Source organism: Anabas testudineus, chromosome 1 (assembly GCF_900324465.2).
Source record: "Anabas testudineus chromosome 1, fAnaTes1.2, whole genome shotgun sequence".
NCBI lineage: Eukaryota > Metazoa > Chordata > Actinopteri > Anabantiformes > Anabantidae > Anabas > Anabas testudineus.
In genome coordinates this window covers 12,929,797-12,945,716 of record NC_046610.1, presented here as the reverse complement: position 1 = coordinate 12,945,716, position 15,920 = coordinate 12,929,797, and the positions used below count along the sequence as shown (strand labels likewise).

The 15,920-nt window shown below is 43.3% G+C and overlaps 1 protein-coding gene across 2 annotated transcripts in view; it reads left to right on the top strand.

Moving 5' to 3' along the window:
• The window catches only part of klhl5 (kelch-like family member 5), a 41,166-nt gene that overhangs the window by 9,099 nt on the left and 16,147 nt on the right, over positions 1-15,920 (top strand). The window contains exons 1-2 of one of the 2 annotated variants that reach the window (XM_026360772.1): positions 2,206-8,067; positions 12,321-12,509. In XM_026360772.1, coding sequence (XP_026216557.1) covers positions 7,442-8,067; positions 12,321-12,509 — 815 coding nt within the window. In that variant the 5' untranslated portion in view covers positions 2,206-7,441. Of the gene's footprint in view, positions 1-2,205; positions 8,068-12,320; positions 12,510-15,920 lie in introns of those variants that run through there. The other variant, XM_026360774.1, reaches the window with a different exon arrangement.

Sequence of the window (15,920 nt, the reverse complement as noted above, 5' to 3'; positions counted from 1 at the left end):
CCATGAGATGTAAGGTAGGCATGATGGGTGCATCACTTCACCTGCCTCTCTTCTTACCCTGATGCACCCATCACTCTGGAACAGGGTAAATCTGGACTGGACAGTTTTCTTAACACAGGTGGTCGTTAGGGTACAGACCTTCAACTCAGGGCTCTATTTATAAATTCATCCGTTCATTATCTTAACCTCTCACCATAATAAACATCTTAATGTGTTTGCCACCAAAGCTTAATAAGCTGATAACTTTTCAGGGTTGTTTCCATGCTGCCTCCACCTGGCTGTAGTGCACTGAGCACTGAACATGAATTGAGAACAAAATAGATACTCTCAAATGTAGTTGGAAAAAATTCCCAATAGAAACTTCTAACCCAAACACTGTTTTTGCCTTAAAGCGCTGATGTTCATTTCTATCCTCTACTTTAATGGATGCCTCAGTTTTTTGACATTTGACAGTGAATGTTTCAAAGCTTTTAGGCCAGTTTATCACCTCAAATAATTTATCACATACTGTATCGAGGAACTGTCAGTGCAAACATAGCAGCCTCCCTCTCTCACTACTTGTGACGCGCACTCATTTGTAAGGGAGCGATGGACTGTGATTGGCTTGTGGCTGCAGGGCAGAGTAAATTATTAAGGGCTGTTCTTTATTTGGCTATAAATGCACACTCTCTCTCTCTTTTCATCTCTCTTTCCTTAGTGTTTTCTGCTTCCTCTCCTTCTTCAACACTCCCCCACTCGCCCATTTAGGAAGAGAGTGAACAGGAAAAGAAGGCGCTGCTGCATGGGTGGAAAAGCAGAAAGGGAAAATAGCACAGAGACAAATGTTGTTTATTGTGATGGACAGGAATGGAGAAAGAATTGCAGTAGGGAAATGGAGAAAAGAGCTGTGGAGCATTAGCAAGGGAGAGAGAAAGGGAGGAAGAGGGCTGATGAGTTGCACCGCAAGCACTTTGCTATCCTACACCTGCCACCTGCCACCTGCCACACTGAGACCTAAGTGCATTGTGCAGCAAACACACACACCAGCATTATACCTATTTGAATACACTAAACTATTTGCCTGTGTGTGTGTGTGTGTGTGTGTGTAGTGTTTAGTGCAGTGTATGTGCCTGCAAACTAAACCAAAGAGGGATGAGTTGAGCCTCTCATTAGCAGGCTGTTAAACTGCCAAATGGGTTAAGTCAGAAGGAAAGGAAGAGAGAGAGGAGGAGGAGAGACACTTACCAACAAAGATACAGAGTAGAAAGAAAGGAAAATAGAGTTGTTTTCATTTCCATCAATAATTTAAGATGTGTATTATGTCGTGCTGTGTGCATCTACAAACGTCATGCCTCAGCGATTTTAACAACTGCAAACAACTACACACGTGCACGTGTGCACACACAAACACACCCACAGACAGGAGGATTAGTGATCACTTTCACACTTTGCTGCAAGGAATTTTGACTACAGTAGGTTCCTCTAGTGATTCTTTCGAATCAGCCAACACTTAATCACAGTAGCAACTCTACACTGCAGTCCCATCTTTTTTGCTCATGGCAGTTATCTTTTACGTTTCTCCTCCTCTGTGCATGACTTTGATCTTTAAAGCTGCTCTAATCAATATTTTCATATTAACATTGGACCAAATGACTCTAATGAGAAAGACGTCACTTGTAACAACCATCTCAGAGAGAATTATAATCCCAGCAGCAGTTTTGTCATATTTATGTTGATATATTTGGTTTTATGGCCTGGAACTTTAGTGTTTAGTTTACTGTAAATGTTCTCATCAGCAGTGAGTCAATTAGGCAGCTATTTCCAGTAAAAAAAAACTCTATAGGCTTCAGCGCAAGACAGATGTAGTTAGAAACAAGCTGATGAACATGTAAAAGCACAAAGCAGCAGAAGAGCCGTGCTTGAGAGCAAGACTTAATGAGATAATAGTGCAGCTAAAAATATAAATAAATCTAATCTAAATCTAAGTAGGAAAAATGACAATAACATTAACCCTAGGTTAGACAAACGTAGGAAAAGCAAACATATGTATTTATATTTTGGTAACAAACATTCACTTCTACCAGTGCCATATTTTGGAGGGAGTGCAATTGCAACAAGGATGTGTTTTCTTCATAATTATAACGTCATTATTCAGTGTTTACAGTACTTCATATTTCAGGCATTAGTAGGCGACTGAGCATTGATATTGAAGGATAGACCCAGGTTGCCATTGTTCATTTTGGTGCTGCTGATGGGCGCAGTGCAATTTGTCACGGGTCATATAATCTCATAACATCTCCTCATAAACTCCTGTTTGTCCTGCAGCAGCAGGATTTAATGTCGGAGCTGAACAGGTGCGCACACCAAGGTCAAATGTCAGGTACCGACTGATAACGGCTGCCTCCGCTCACAAAAGATGTACAGTCTGTGGGTCTATGTTTGAGTAGGAGCTGATTTAACTGAGCTGAGTTTGATTAGATTGGATAAGAGCCAGAAACCATTCCCTTTTTAGCTGCGGCTGCTCCCAACATCATCATTATCATCATCACCATCTTCCTCCTCAACTCTGGAGTTGCTGAACAGATGAACAGCTCGACAAATGTGGTTGAATTTGGCAGTTTGCATTCTCCTGTCCTGCCTCATTTTCCCTCTCTCAATCCTCTCGGGCAATTAGAAGAACCAGCGCTGGCAAGGAAAAGCATAGCTATTATTGTGTGTGTGTGTGTGTGTGTGTGTGTGTGCACCTAGGTCATACAGAATACTTTAAGGGGAAAGTGGATATTTTCTTTTCCCAAGGAACAGGCATGGATCAAACTAATTGGACAGTTCACAGTCCAAAGCCTCGTGTGTGTATTTGTTATGTGTATATTCTCTGCCTCTCCGACCTGGTAGCAAAATGCTTCCATGCTTCCGTGCTGGCCTTTCTCATTCAGTAGATGCATGTCTTAAAGGGGGAGGACAGAAAAGAAATGAGAGAACAAGGGTAATTGCAAGCAGAGTGAGGGAGGAAATGGACAGAGGAGGTTTTTACAGTAGGTGATCAAAAGAGGTACAGAAAAGAAAAGGAGACATTAAAGAAATGTGCAAGCCTCCCCGGTGATCAGTGGGCTGAGGCACTCTTTGCTCTGACTGTTGCAAGATTCCCATTGTGAACTTTATTGCATGTTTTTTGTCCAATAACCCACACGATCAAATCAAATCATTCCTTTACCTCTGCCGCTAGTTACTTATCAGAAAACTGGGACAACATAGTCCATCTGGAGCTAAAGCACATACTCCCTGAATGCAGATAGAGCCTGATACACACACACACACAGACCACAGAGAATATCCATCCTTGATCTCTGTGGTTCTACTATTGACTGATGTGATGGAGGATAAGAGGGAAATTACCAGCTGAAGGTGGTCTGTGTTTTATTCAGATAAGACGCATGCATATATTTGTACTTCTGTGCTCACGGGAACCCATGTGACATAATGCATTCCTTATAGTCCTTAACTCCAACCTTAACGAGAACCTCAACTAACACAGCTTACAGAGTTCTACTGCCTATGTTTATAACAAGTTGTATAGTGATTTTTGTGGCTGGGAGCTGAACAAAGCCTGACGTTGCCTTGAACTCAAGACTACAAGTTTGAAATGAAAAAGAAAATGTGGCGATTAGTTTACAGACTTCTGTATTCTGCTACGTGTCTGTGTGAGACTAGTGGCTTGAGGCTTTGAGGTTTTGGTTGGTCAAATCACCAACCAAGATTGTTGGCAGTAGGGTTTTCTGGGTCTAACCTGAACCATAAAGCTCAGTTCTGTCCAAATTGATTGTCCAATGAGTTCTCAGTATCAAGGTCGAAGATTCACATTGGTCCTCACAATGATAGAGTAAGTAAACAAGCACACTTAGAGACACACTGGCTCAAGCTTTTGGTCTCTATCCAGCGTGCAAGACCTCTTGTTGATCTTAAATACATTTTCTTTTCAACAGTATTGAATATTGTGCTTCCAGATCAATTCAACCACAGTCACACACACACACACACACGCACACACACACTCTGTTCTTCTTGTTCATGTGTTGGGAGGAGCCGGCGTGTCAATGTGGAGAGGTAATTATTTGCCTGACCAGTCTGAGCCTGTTCTGAGTCTCAAGGACAGATTCGCCTGCAGCTACAGTACCAACCAACACTCCGATTACACAACAGAGACAGGCAATGCGTGTGTGTGTTTGTCCGTGTTTGATGGAAGAGCTATGACTTGAATAAAAGTACGCCCTTGTATTTTCATGTGTATGCATGCAGAATGTACAGTGTGTGTGTGTGTGTGTGTGTGTGTGTAGGTGGGTTTTTGCACACAATTCATGATGTGTGTTTGCCTGTGAGCCTTAACAACAAATGGTTTTGCACCATCGCCCCTGCAGGACTCCGCCTCAGGGAATCACGGCCATAGTCCCACCATTACACACGCACAGCCACACACACACACACACACTTGTGTGTCACAGCATAATAACAAGCATGGGGAGCATAAAATTGATGTTGGGAAAGTGATTGAGGAGAATGGCAGAGAGTGCAGGTGGGGAGGGAAGGAGGGGAAGGTTTTCAAAACACTGTTGGAAGACAGAGAGGAAAAAGAGAGAGAGATTGGAGGAAGGCCATTGGTGGACAAACATCAGTCAGGAGAGACGAGCTGATCATCACAGCCAGACCAGACAGACAATGTTTCACTTTCTGGCCTCATAAAATATTTTACGACAGCTACCTGACTGCTGCCCGCTTCAGTTTGGCTCTGTATGTGTGTGTGTGTGATCATAGAGTACAAAGTGTGCACAAATGAGATTTCATGCCAGCATGCGTGTGTGTTTGCGTGTGTGTACCTGTGCTCGCGTGCATGCTTGCATGTGTGAATGCACATAAAAAGGATGATTATCGAGTGTGAAGTGTGTGAATTGGATTTCACAGTGTCCTTTTCTTGTGTGTGTGTGTGTGTGTGTGTGTCTCTGTTTATGTGTGTGCGTCCGGGTTGCTGCACAGTCGTAAAGCGGTGCCAGAGAGTTTTGAGTTCTGAGACTACCACGGCCAGGAGACCAATAACAGTCAGCGGCTCAAGGAGGCTCCTGCCAAGTGGCCAATGATTAGATCCAACTGAAGGAGACCAGAGCTGAATGGCTTGTAATTCCTCAGCTTCATACCCCCTCAGAGTCCCACTCCCATCCTCCCCCAGTAACCGGACGGCATTTCCGCCGTGAGAGTTGCAGGAATGTATTATTTCACTCTTTAGGTTCTATTAGATTGGGGTGCAGGAGTCTGCAGGAGGGCAAACATTTCAGAGTGGAAATTGAGAGGTTGTTTTATGAGCTTCTCCAGATAACCCTTTAAACAGGGACTATTAGATTACAATGATCCTCTTTCCACACGAACACAGGCTGATATAAACATGCTACCTGTGTGCTCTGGGAGTCTGCACAGCTGTCAAATATTTATTTGGGGTCAAGTAATGCATCGGTTTATTTAATTAAGTTCGGGAAAATCACCACTGCTACTGTCACTCCACGGCTTTGTTTTCATGCCGTCTGTGTGTATTGACTTTGTAGTATCGATCAAATAGAGCAGTGGGGTGGTCCCTGCACTTAGCTGTCAGTATATCCTGAAGCTAAAGACAACCCCTCTGTTTCTCCAAATCATGCGATCCAAAGCAGTGGAGGTTAAATCCGCCGTACTCATCTGCTCCGTTCAGCCATTTATTTATTGGAAAAAATTAGTCTCTGGGCCTGGCTGCTAGTCTGCAGAGCCAATTTATGACTAACACATCTTTGGGCTGTGTAATTCACAAACTGACCTCGGCTGTTTGACTTATTGATTTTTGCTAAAGTGGGAACCTAAAGCATCTCTCCCCTCCTGCTGGTGGGCCTCCTTCCAGAACAAACTGTGTACTAGCTCAGCGGCTCCGGCACATCCTGTGGTCATCCCGGGGTTATTGCGGAAGGTCTGCTGCTGGTCTGCTGGGTGCCCCAGGCATCTGGATGGGATGGCTCCCACAGGACCCACTCCCTCTGATCATTACTGTCTATGTATAGCTGCTGCATTGCAGATGGAGGAAAAAGAGGAAGGAGAAGGACATGTTGGTGAAAGAGATGTTCAGTAATAGGTGGAGAAGAGCAATTGTTTGCAGAGATGCAAGGAAAGAGGAATGAAACGGAGGAGAAGAGTTTGAGAAGGAGGTGGCAGAGTGTGTGTGTGGCAGAAAGGGAGACACAGGTGAAATTTCATTTTCAAGGACACTCAGGTCCCCCAGTGTAGTGACTCAAAAAACAAATCTGCTTGTCTGCTTGTTGCAGCCAGGATCCCAAACAGAGCGTGATTGTTTTGAGGCAATAAGACAGAGACTCACAGAGAGAAATGTGTCGAGGGGGAGAGAGGAATCTGCCAGACAGGGTGTACACGACGATGATAAAGAGGATGTGTCCGTCGCCTCATTACATTTCCGAGTGTTTGATGAACATGTAATGAACGCAGCCCCACACGCAGACACAAAAATGCGTCTTAGTCCTTTCGGAGGACACTGAGTTGATTCAGTCATTCGAATTATTTGCCCGAGATTCCACCCTAACCGTACCAAACTGGCTTAATGCCTACACTAGCCATAATCTTAACATAAACCCCAGATCTTAAGCATTAAGTGTCATGGTTTACCTAGTGGGCTTGCTCTTTTTGAAGTGAATCCCTCCAAAAAAGGGGGCTGTATAAACAGATTTATGTCCTATATGTGTGATGTTTTGCACAGCTCTCCGTTATATTTGCAGAAATTTCATCAAAGACCATGTTATTTAGTGAGAAGAACCATCTACAGTAGCCGGCATGAACTAAAAGACTTGCTGTGCAAATTTAAATTAAGCAAATTACTGAAAGATGGGCTGTGCAGTAAACCTGCTCCTGGAAATCCTTGGAAACAAGGGGCCTCTGCAGAAGTTGCAATGTGGTTGGAGCCACATGGCCACAAGTTTTGTGTCGACACTCATGGACTCATCATGTGAAGTTCAGACAACACACTCTCTAACATCCAAAGACGAACCTCCTGCACTACGACTGTCTGATGACAGGAGGGTTGCGTGAACTCTAGAGCATCACTGACTCGTTGTAATAAGAAAAGTGGAGATCGGCGCTCTCTCGTGCAGAATATCTGTGGTTTTCATTTGGCAGGAAGGTGGAATTGATCCGTCGTTGTGGCAGCTGTGCATGAGCTGGCTTCGGTCCTGACGTTCAAACTCCGTGTCGAGCTCCCTCCTTCTCCCTCTCCCTCTCCTCCTCCTCCTCCTCCTCCCTCTCCGTCCATCCTCTCCGCCGTTTTTTCCGCTCACCACCTTCAGCTGTTACCGGGCGTGCGCTCGCCAGGAGAGACGCGCGCACACTTCGGCGCACAGCTTCAGCGGCACGGGCTCTCCCCCGCCATTTCCTCGTGCCGAGCCCTGGCATGTCGAGCAGCGGCTCGGGCTCTTCCTCGCGGAAGGAGTTCGACGTGAAGCAGATCCTCCGGATCCGATGGAGGTGGTTCGGTCACCCCGCGGTCCCTCCGCCTCACTCCCCGCCGCTGGGAGACTACTTCGCCGGGAGGAGAGCGGGCGGCAGCTCCGGAGACGGACCATCAGTTAGCGGCTGCAGCAACTCCAGTTCAGCCGGCGTAAACCCCGGCGCTGGGGGTCACGGTGGGCTGGTGGTCAGCGGCAGCGCCGGGTCTAACCTGTGCAGCGGCGGCGGCAGCAGCAGAAAGTTTGCAGATCCGACGGGGAGTCGGGGGGGTCCGGGAGGAGCGGCAGCTGGAGCGACGGGGAGCTCCTGTCCCCGCTCCTTCAGCCAGCCGGAGTGCAGGAGCTCCGCCGCGGCGCTGCCGTGGGTCTCTCCTCCGCCCCATCGTCGCTCTCGTCCGGTGACGAGCATGGAACCCCACGGTGAGGCCCCGGTGCCCCAGCTGCTCCCGGAGCCCTCCGCTCATGTTGGGGTTGAACAGGAGGCGGCGACAGCAGCAGCAGCAGCAGCAGCAGCAGCGGCGGCCACCGAGGACAACAACAACCCCCCGGACACCGACTCCAGCTCCTGCAGGTAGGAGGTGCAGGTGTGGGTGGTGCAACGCTTAGTCTCGGACCTGTCAGTGCAGAATCACTTAAAGTCACTTAAGCTTGTGAAACTCGCCAAACACACACCTCTAAAAAGTTTGAGCAAGTGAAGAACTTGTCATTTGTTAGTTCTTGTGATGAGAGCAATTGTTGGCTGCATGAATAACTGCTGTGTCATGTTTACAGAAATGCAGGTGGTGAAAGTGCTGCTACAGGAATATATAGAAATAAGTGGATGGATGTGTGTGTGTGTGTGTGTGTGTGGGGGGGGGGTTACCAAGCAAGAGACTGTTAATACAATATTCAGCAGTGGAGATTCGCTCATTACATACAGACAGGAACAGGGAGAGTGTGAGAGAAAGTGATGGCTGAGTCCCTTTGGGACAGCATGTGGTCCACTGATTTCTCCCCTCATCAGTGTCTGTTGGAAAACACACACACACACACACACACACACACACACAGAGAGAAATGCACACTCTTGTGAATATGGGATTTACAGAGTCAAATTAACAACATGATTCCAGGGCTCAGCTCTGCATGGCACAAATTACTGAACTTGACATTTATATTGTTTTGTTTTCAGTGACCAGTGCTCCAGCTTTTACTCCCAATGCATAGTGCTCCGCATGTTTTGTGCACATATGGATGGTGGGAGTGTGTTGCACTGGCGTTTCCATCCAACTGTAGTGTAGTGGCACGGAAAGGCGTTTAATTAATAGTTGCCATGGATACGGCAAAAACAAAGCAATTAGGGCATCATAACTCCTCTACAGCACATCTGCACAGACTCACCAATTTATGTTTTTATTACGATGCAGCAGTAAATGTGAGGAAGTAAAGGGAGAAACACAGACTGTGTGTGTTGATGTGGGTGTTTACTACTGGCATAATGATGTGTTTCAAAGCCTCCAATCATAGTCTGTGTTCCCAAGACACACATCAGAAAACATAAAAGATTCATAGGATGAATGCAGACGTATTCTTTTAAAGCTATTAATCGAATGTATCTATGAAGCTCATTTATTCTACATCTAGTTGCCTGCACTACAAATATGTATGTGTTTGTGTTTATGAGAGGTAAATATAGTTTTAAAATATATATTGTTTTACAATTGATGAGGGAGTACACAGAAAATGTCTAATAGGAACACACATGTACACACACCAGCCTCATTAGCGTAGGAGATTTGAGCCTGCACAGTTTTAGATCCGTGATGCACATATGCGTGGATGTTTTCCTGTTGTTGCACATGTTATGGTTACCATATCAACAGAAAGATTATTTTTATGTAGCATATAAGTGCAGCTCTGTGCACATATGTTTTATGTTTTTCCTGTGAGCTATTCATGCTCTTCCCCCGAGAGCTCCTGCATGCAGTATGATAGTCAAAGAACATGGGTGGCTGAATCCCAGATGGGATCACGGGTAGGGATGCATGCAGATTCCCAGGGTGGCTCAACTCTGTGCCACTCACTCCCTCTCCAGACCCCCACTTTATTCCTGGTGTGCCTCGGAAACTCACCCTCACTCCTTCTGTCCTGTATTTGCCTTCATTCATCTGCCCTCTCTTTTTCCACCAGCCATGTGTTGGAAAACAAAAGTGCTTGTTTGTCACAAAGGGTGCAACATGTAACCAGGCAGGTAGCTAATGATCATGTTTTTTATCAGCGAACAGAACTACATTGCATTTACATCAGCCTACAGGCTAATCAGGCTAAATAGTTGTGAGAGATAGACACTGAATGACAGTTGTGTGAGTGTCTTTGCCTAATCCAGGGGATTAAAAAATCTGGCTGCATGGTGTTGATTTGCCATAGACATAGTCTCACGTTCTCCTCTCTCTGTTATTTCCTATCTATCTTTTTTTTTCTCTATCTCCTTCTGTGTTTCTTCCTCTCTGTCCATGTTTAGTGCCTGCCAGGCTCAATTAAGGGGACTGGAAGGCAGCGTTCCCCCCCACTTCAAAGCCATCTCCTCTGGCAGTATTTAGCCACACCATTCGTCTACATACACATTCAGACAAACATGTGCACACACACATGCACACAGAGGGCAGGAAAGCTAGCCAAAAAGCCTCCTTGAGGAGAGAAAACTGAGGCAAAGATGGATGTGTGGATGATGGGATGAGGAGGGATAAAGTGAGTGATGGATGAGATTAGCTGAAGATATAAAACTGAGGGTGGAAGACACATATAGAGAAAGCTAGGGCTAAAGCAGAGTTTCTGCAGTATCTGCTAAAAGAAATCAAGTCAACCACTGTAGCTCTGCAGGTAATGATTATTATCATCATGAGTTTGCATATTATTCAGCTGTTAGTTCTAATAGTGACAATGGTAACATCTAAATGTCTTGTTTCAACCTTTTGAAACTCAGAGTTATCATGTTTACAATGATGGAATAAAGAAACAAGCAAATATTAGTACTTTAGAGGTTTGAACCTGCAATCTTTTGCTATTTTTTTAAATCAAAATCAGACAAAAAATGGTTATTTGGCAGTAGAGAAATAACTCAACACCGAGGTGATGGGGAAAATTGTTAAGTTATAGTTGCACTCCCAGCAGATATGAATATTTAATCCATTTTCAACTCCTTGTTTGTTCTCCTCCAACCATTGAGAGAAATATCTGGCTCTGTAGCTGCTGTATGTTGTGCCACAGTATGCTCAACATCTAGTTGCTAACGGTATCTGTATGTTGTTTAGTGCTGAGTAAGAAGTATGTGGGTTTTTGTAGCCTTTTCACTGAAAATAGGTGATTGCTGCGGAAAACTATGCTATATAAGAGTGTTAAGAGTGAAAAATGGCAAAACTAAACAAAAGCTGTGGGCTGAAAAATTGAAACAGTGAACTAAAAGATGCTCTAAAGCTCACTGAGCTGAGACAGAATCGTGGAGTTGGGTGATAATTTTCTATTGGTTTCTCAGTCCAAGCAACTCGTCTATATTACATGAAATCATTATATCAATTGTTAATTTAAAAATGTCATTATGGTAAAAATCTGTTAATCAGACAAGGAAAATCTCCTCCAGAGAAAAAGCCATCAACTGGAGAACAAGACAGAGGAGGGATCCCTCTAGGACAGAGTGAAATCCAATAAATGTCACATAGACAGAGTAGGCAGACATATCAACAGTAAAGCTACACAATGGAGAAATAACAAAAACAAAATTACAACATGTAAAGAAATCATTAATTGGTAAAGAAGCCAATCATCTTCTATGTGTACTAATCTGAAAAGAGGACAAACTACAGATACACACGAGAATGATTTATATTCCGGTTTTAGATAATCCAGTCTTTACATTTAATATGAAGTTATGTGGACACAAGCCCCGTTTTCTAATGCCTCTGCCAGAATTTGTGTCCTCATGTTTCTATCTTGCTTTCGCTCAGTTTATTCCTATGATAATATGCATGTGGAAAATTGCAATTTGGTATGGTTTCCCCTCGTATACACACACACACTTCCACATCCCTAAAAGAGTGGGATTCTCTTTAACTGTAATGCTGAAATGATACATTCTCTGGATTATCGCTCTGTTTCTTATCTCTTTGTGCTGTAGGGTCATTCCTGCCACTCCTGCTGCTAAATTAAAAATGGAAGTACAGCTCTGGCTCCCATAAATTAAATGCTGGTTTGGGAGCCATGAGGGCTGATGAATCACAGGGTAGCTGTACATCAGTGATTATCTTTGATGAACCCACATGCGTACACACCTCATCGACTCTGACTTGAAGAATAAGACATAACGACCCCAGGCTTCAACACTTCAGCCAGTGAATAACGAATGTTGAAGCCATCCCTGCTCCAAACCCTGGTTCATGTCTTATTGCTGGTATAGATACAAGGAAACCAGTTGCTATTAGGGACAAGGGTAAATTACTGTATATCCTGGGCTCAGCTCAGCTCCCACAGCTATCTAATTGGCAGCTTCTCTTTTAAGTGAGATTAATTTATCTGTGCATTTAGTCCTAGTAATTGGACCATTAAAGAGCTTTTGTCTGCTTCTGGCGACATACTGTAACCCCGTTTTAAAGTGAAGGAGAGAGAATATGTGTGAGGGAAGGGTACAAAGGAAAAGATGGCACATGGAAGACAGCTGGTGTAGCTCTCTCCACACATCTGTCTCTTTGTCTGGAGCAAATGAGAATCAGCATTAACACATGCACTCAAAGCTTGTGTCTCCTTCTCTTTGTGTCTTTGTCTGCGTGTGCGCGTGTAAATGTGTGGATACAGGACGTCTAACAGCAGTGCCACGCTGTCCTCATGTGTGTCGATGGAGCCGTGTGCATGTCCAGAGGAGTGCATGTTCACTGCCCTGTCCCACGCAGATGTCACCTTCCGCAAGATGGAGGGCTACCTGAGGACTCGACAGCTGTGTGATGTCATATTGGTGGCTGGAGACAGACGCATACCTGCACATAGGTAAGAACAAAGACTGACAGAGTTGTAACAATTAGTGACTTAGTCAAAAGATGAATAATTGTGAAGTATTGTTATAAAGAATCTGTCATTTTAGTCAAATATGTCCAAAGTCAGCTCTACAGATGGACAAAAATTGCAGAAAGTTCAATATGTTTGGGTTTTGGACGATTTATGCAAACAAGACATTTGAAGGTGTCACCGTGGGCTTTGGGAAATTAGGATGGACAATTAACACAATTTTTTTCCTACATTTTATAATAGACCAAGTAACTAAAATCAATTAAATGAGAAAACAACTGAAAGATGCATCGATTATTAGTTATTATCCTAATGCAAGGCAATGCTTATGATTTTGAATAGAAGCACATAAACTACATAAATTTACTGTATATATATTATCCTTTTTATTAAATTTCCATCTTTTTTGTTATTTCGTTAACTTATTTAAGCTGAAAACAGTTAAAATTATGAAAATTTCACATACTCCTGAATTCCAAAGATCCAAGTGAAGCATGTTTTGCACACTGAGCAGCACGAATCCTGAAGATATTCAGTTTAAATGTTATGAAAGAGAGAACATTACAGGTTAGGGTTAGGGTCCTCATTTCGTCATTGTCCTTGATATGTAATTAGATTTTGGAGCAGAGATACAGTATAATTTGGTAAGTTAATTAATCAAGTTTTAGTTTAGTTTTCTAAAGCTGTGTTTTACAGTATCATATTGCACAAATGTTGCTTTTTGGGGTGTTGTTTATTTTTACAACAACCTATGTTACTGACTGCTCTAAAATTGCTGGGTAATCTGTGAATTTCTGTGATGTTAACACACACAGGCTAACTCTGTCTGCAGTAAATAAAGGATATGTTAAATGCAAACATACACATACTGTACGCCAATCAACATCATAGTAGAGCTTTGCTGCATTTCTCTGTTTCTTACCAGTTTTTATCTTTGGGTTTTGAAATGTTGGTTTGACAAAATTAGTAAGTAGAACAGTTCACACGCTCACTGTACACACACTGGCCACTTAAATAGGTACACATGTACAATTTAATGTAATCCAATACAGCAACTCTGTAAATAGGTTAGCCAAAACACCCACACCCACTGTGACCTCAGTAAACAGGAACTACATTTTTTGACAACAAATCAAAAATTATTGTAAATGTAGAGCTGCTGTTTTAAGTGTAAATGCAGTAACCACTAGCAGCAGCCCTAAATACAACTTGTACATCTAATTGTTTTATCATGCACACATGCAGTAGAATTAGTATTAGGCTCAACTCTAGAGTGAAGTGCCACATGCGAACGTGTGCATGTTTGCAAACAGACATTGAAGATGACACATACTGCATACACAGAATAATATTTGGAAAGAATCTTTCACACATGGAGCAGGCCCACAGTCATGCTCTCCGAGGTCCTCTTTTATTTTTACAGTCTCTATGTATCACACTGAGTCAACTGGGCCTCTGAATCATGCATCAAACACACACACACACACACGTGCCTGTCATCCACCTCAAAGCCCCCACTTCTTTCTGTTGGTCTCTGGGCATGTGGCCACTGGTGCAGCAGCAGGGTCTATCTGTACAAGGATGCGACAGAAGAGCGGTCCTCCATCAGGAGAAAGACTCCTTTTCTCTCATTGCCTTCCTCTTCTGCCTCATTTGATTTAGTCCTCCAGGCACAGATGGTGACAAACAAAAAACCCTGCTGTATGAGAATCTTAATGGTGTGCATGAAAGAGTGTGTTGGCGTCTGAAGTTGAGTGTATGTGTGTTGAGTGTGTCTGTGTGTGTGTGTGTGTGTGTGTGTGTGCCAGCAAGAGGGTGGGAGTAAAACATCTTTGTTTGAAAGTGGTTGTTTTGTTTGCAATTGATTTATTGTATGTGTAGGATAAAGACGCTTTTCTGGGAACACAACATACACCCCCTTTCCCTCCCTCTCTCACTCCAGCCTATATGTACAAACAGTCAAAAGCGTAAAGCTGCTTATTTCTTGTCGAGTTTGTCACTAACAGTGCTCTGTGTGTGTGTGTGTGTGTGTGTGTAGAACACAATTATTCTTTTTTGTCTATTCAAATACATCATGTTGCCAGTCTATTTCTTTACTCCCACGTAAACAACACTGTAAGAGTGCAACTTTTAGTGATTTTAGTAAATATACCTTTAGTTGAGAAACTTCTTTGTGCCATTAGCGTAGATTAATAGACGTGTATCTAAAGCGCATTATGTGCATACCGTAGTTCTTGTGTTCATGTTAAGTACAGCGTCTACTGATTTACATGCATGTTCCCAATAACAATACCAACATGCTGATTTTTAGCAGATATTATGTTTAATCATTTCCAAATGATCGTTTAACATGTTGCCATGCTGAGATTTGTCGTATGTGATAAATAAACTCGGTTTTGCACTGTTAAACAAGACATTTGAAGACCTCCTCACCTAGAGCTCTGTTACTAAATGCTCTTTAGTAACAGACCTAAATTTTTTGCTAATTGGTACATGTGAGGTAGGTGCCATTAGATATTTTAATAAATATCTATTGGACCAAACATTTTACCTGATGATGGCAGGAGTTGGAAGTTATACTATTTTACCTGTTGGACTCTGAAATTCTGCACCAGTCCACATGTAGAGATATGTCACCGGATGAAGGAAAGCTTTGATCTGCTGGTGGCATTAAAGGGAAAAGTCACAGGAACTGGGATTCATCTTCTAGCAATCTACTGTAATATTGCTTTGGTAGTGGATGCTCATGACAGACCTACAGCTGTTAGTACAGTATAACTAAAATGTATCTCTCCTAAATGGTTTAAATCTTTTTAAAGTATGTATAGAGAGAAGTCACTGTAGTTGTGTTTGTCTTGTTCTCCTTTCCCCCTCTCTTTTTCCACTGTTGTATCTTTGTACCAAGCAACACATCCACAAAAACAGACACAGTGTTCAGTTTCCAGCTCTTGCCCTCTTTTCCTGAGTCCCACTCGTCTGTTTCCTGCTCTCCTCTCACTGTGGCATTTTGTCTACTCTTCTCTGCCCATTACAGTGTGACATACTGCCTGCCATGCCTCTGTCTTGAGCACACTGTATTTGATTTGTGTTTTGTGTGTAAATAACTGGCTGCTGCATATACCCTGTGACGCTCACAGCAAGTCAGACAGAGACCCACATGAATTAAAGAGCGGCGTGTGTGTGTGTGTGTGTGTGTGTGTCAGAGAGAGACAGATAACGTAGAGAGACCTGACTAGAATACAGGCGAAACAACTTCCTGCTGACTATGGTGTATTTTCACGTCTGTAAAACACACACATACACACACTCTGCTTGTCTGTGCTTCAGGCTGTCTGTCACAGTCTTGCAGTCACACTCCGTAATGAGATTACACACGTGTACGTAACACTTACA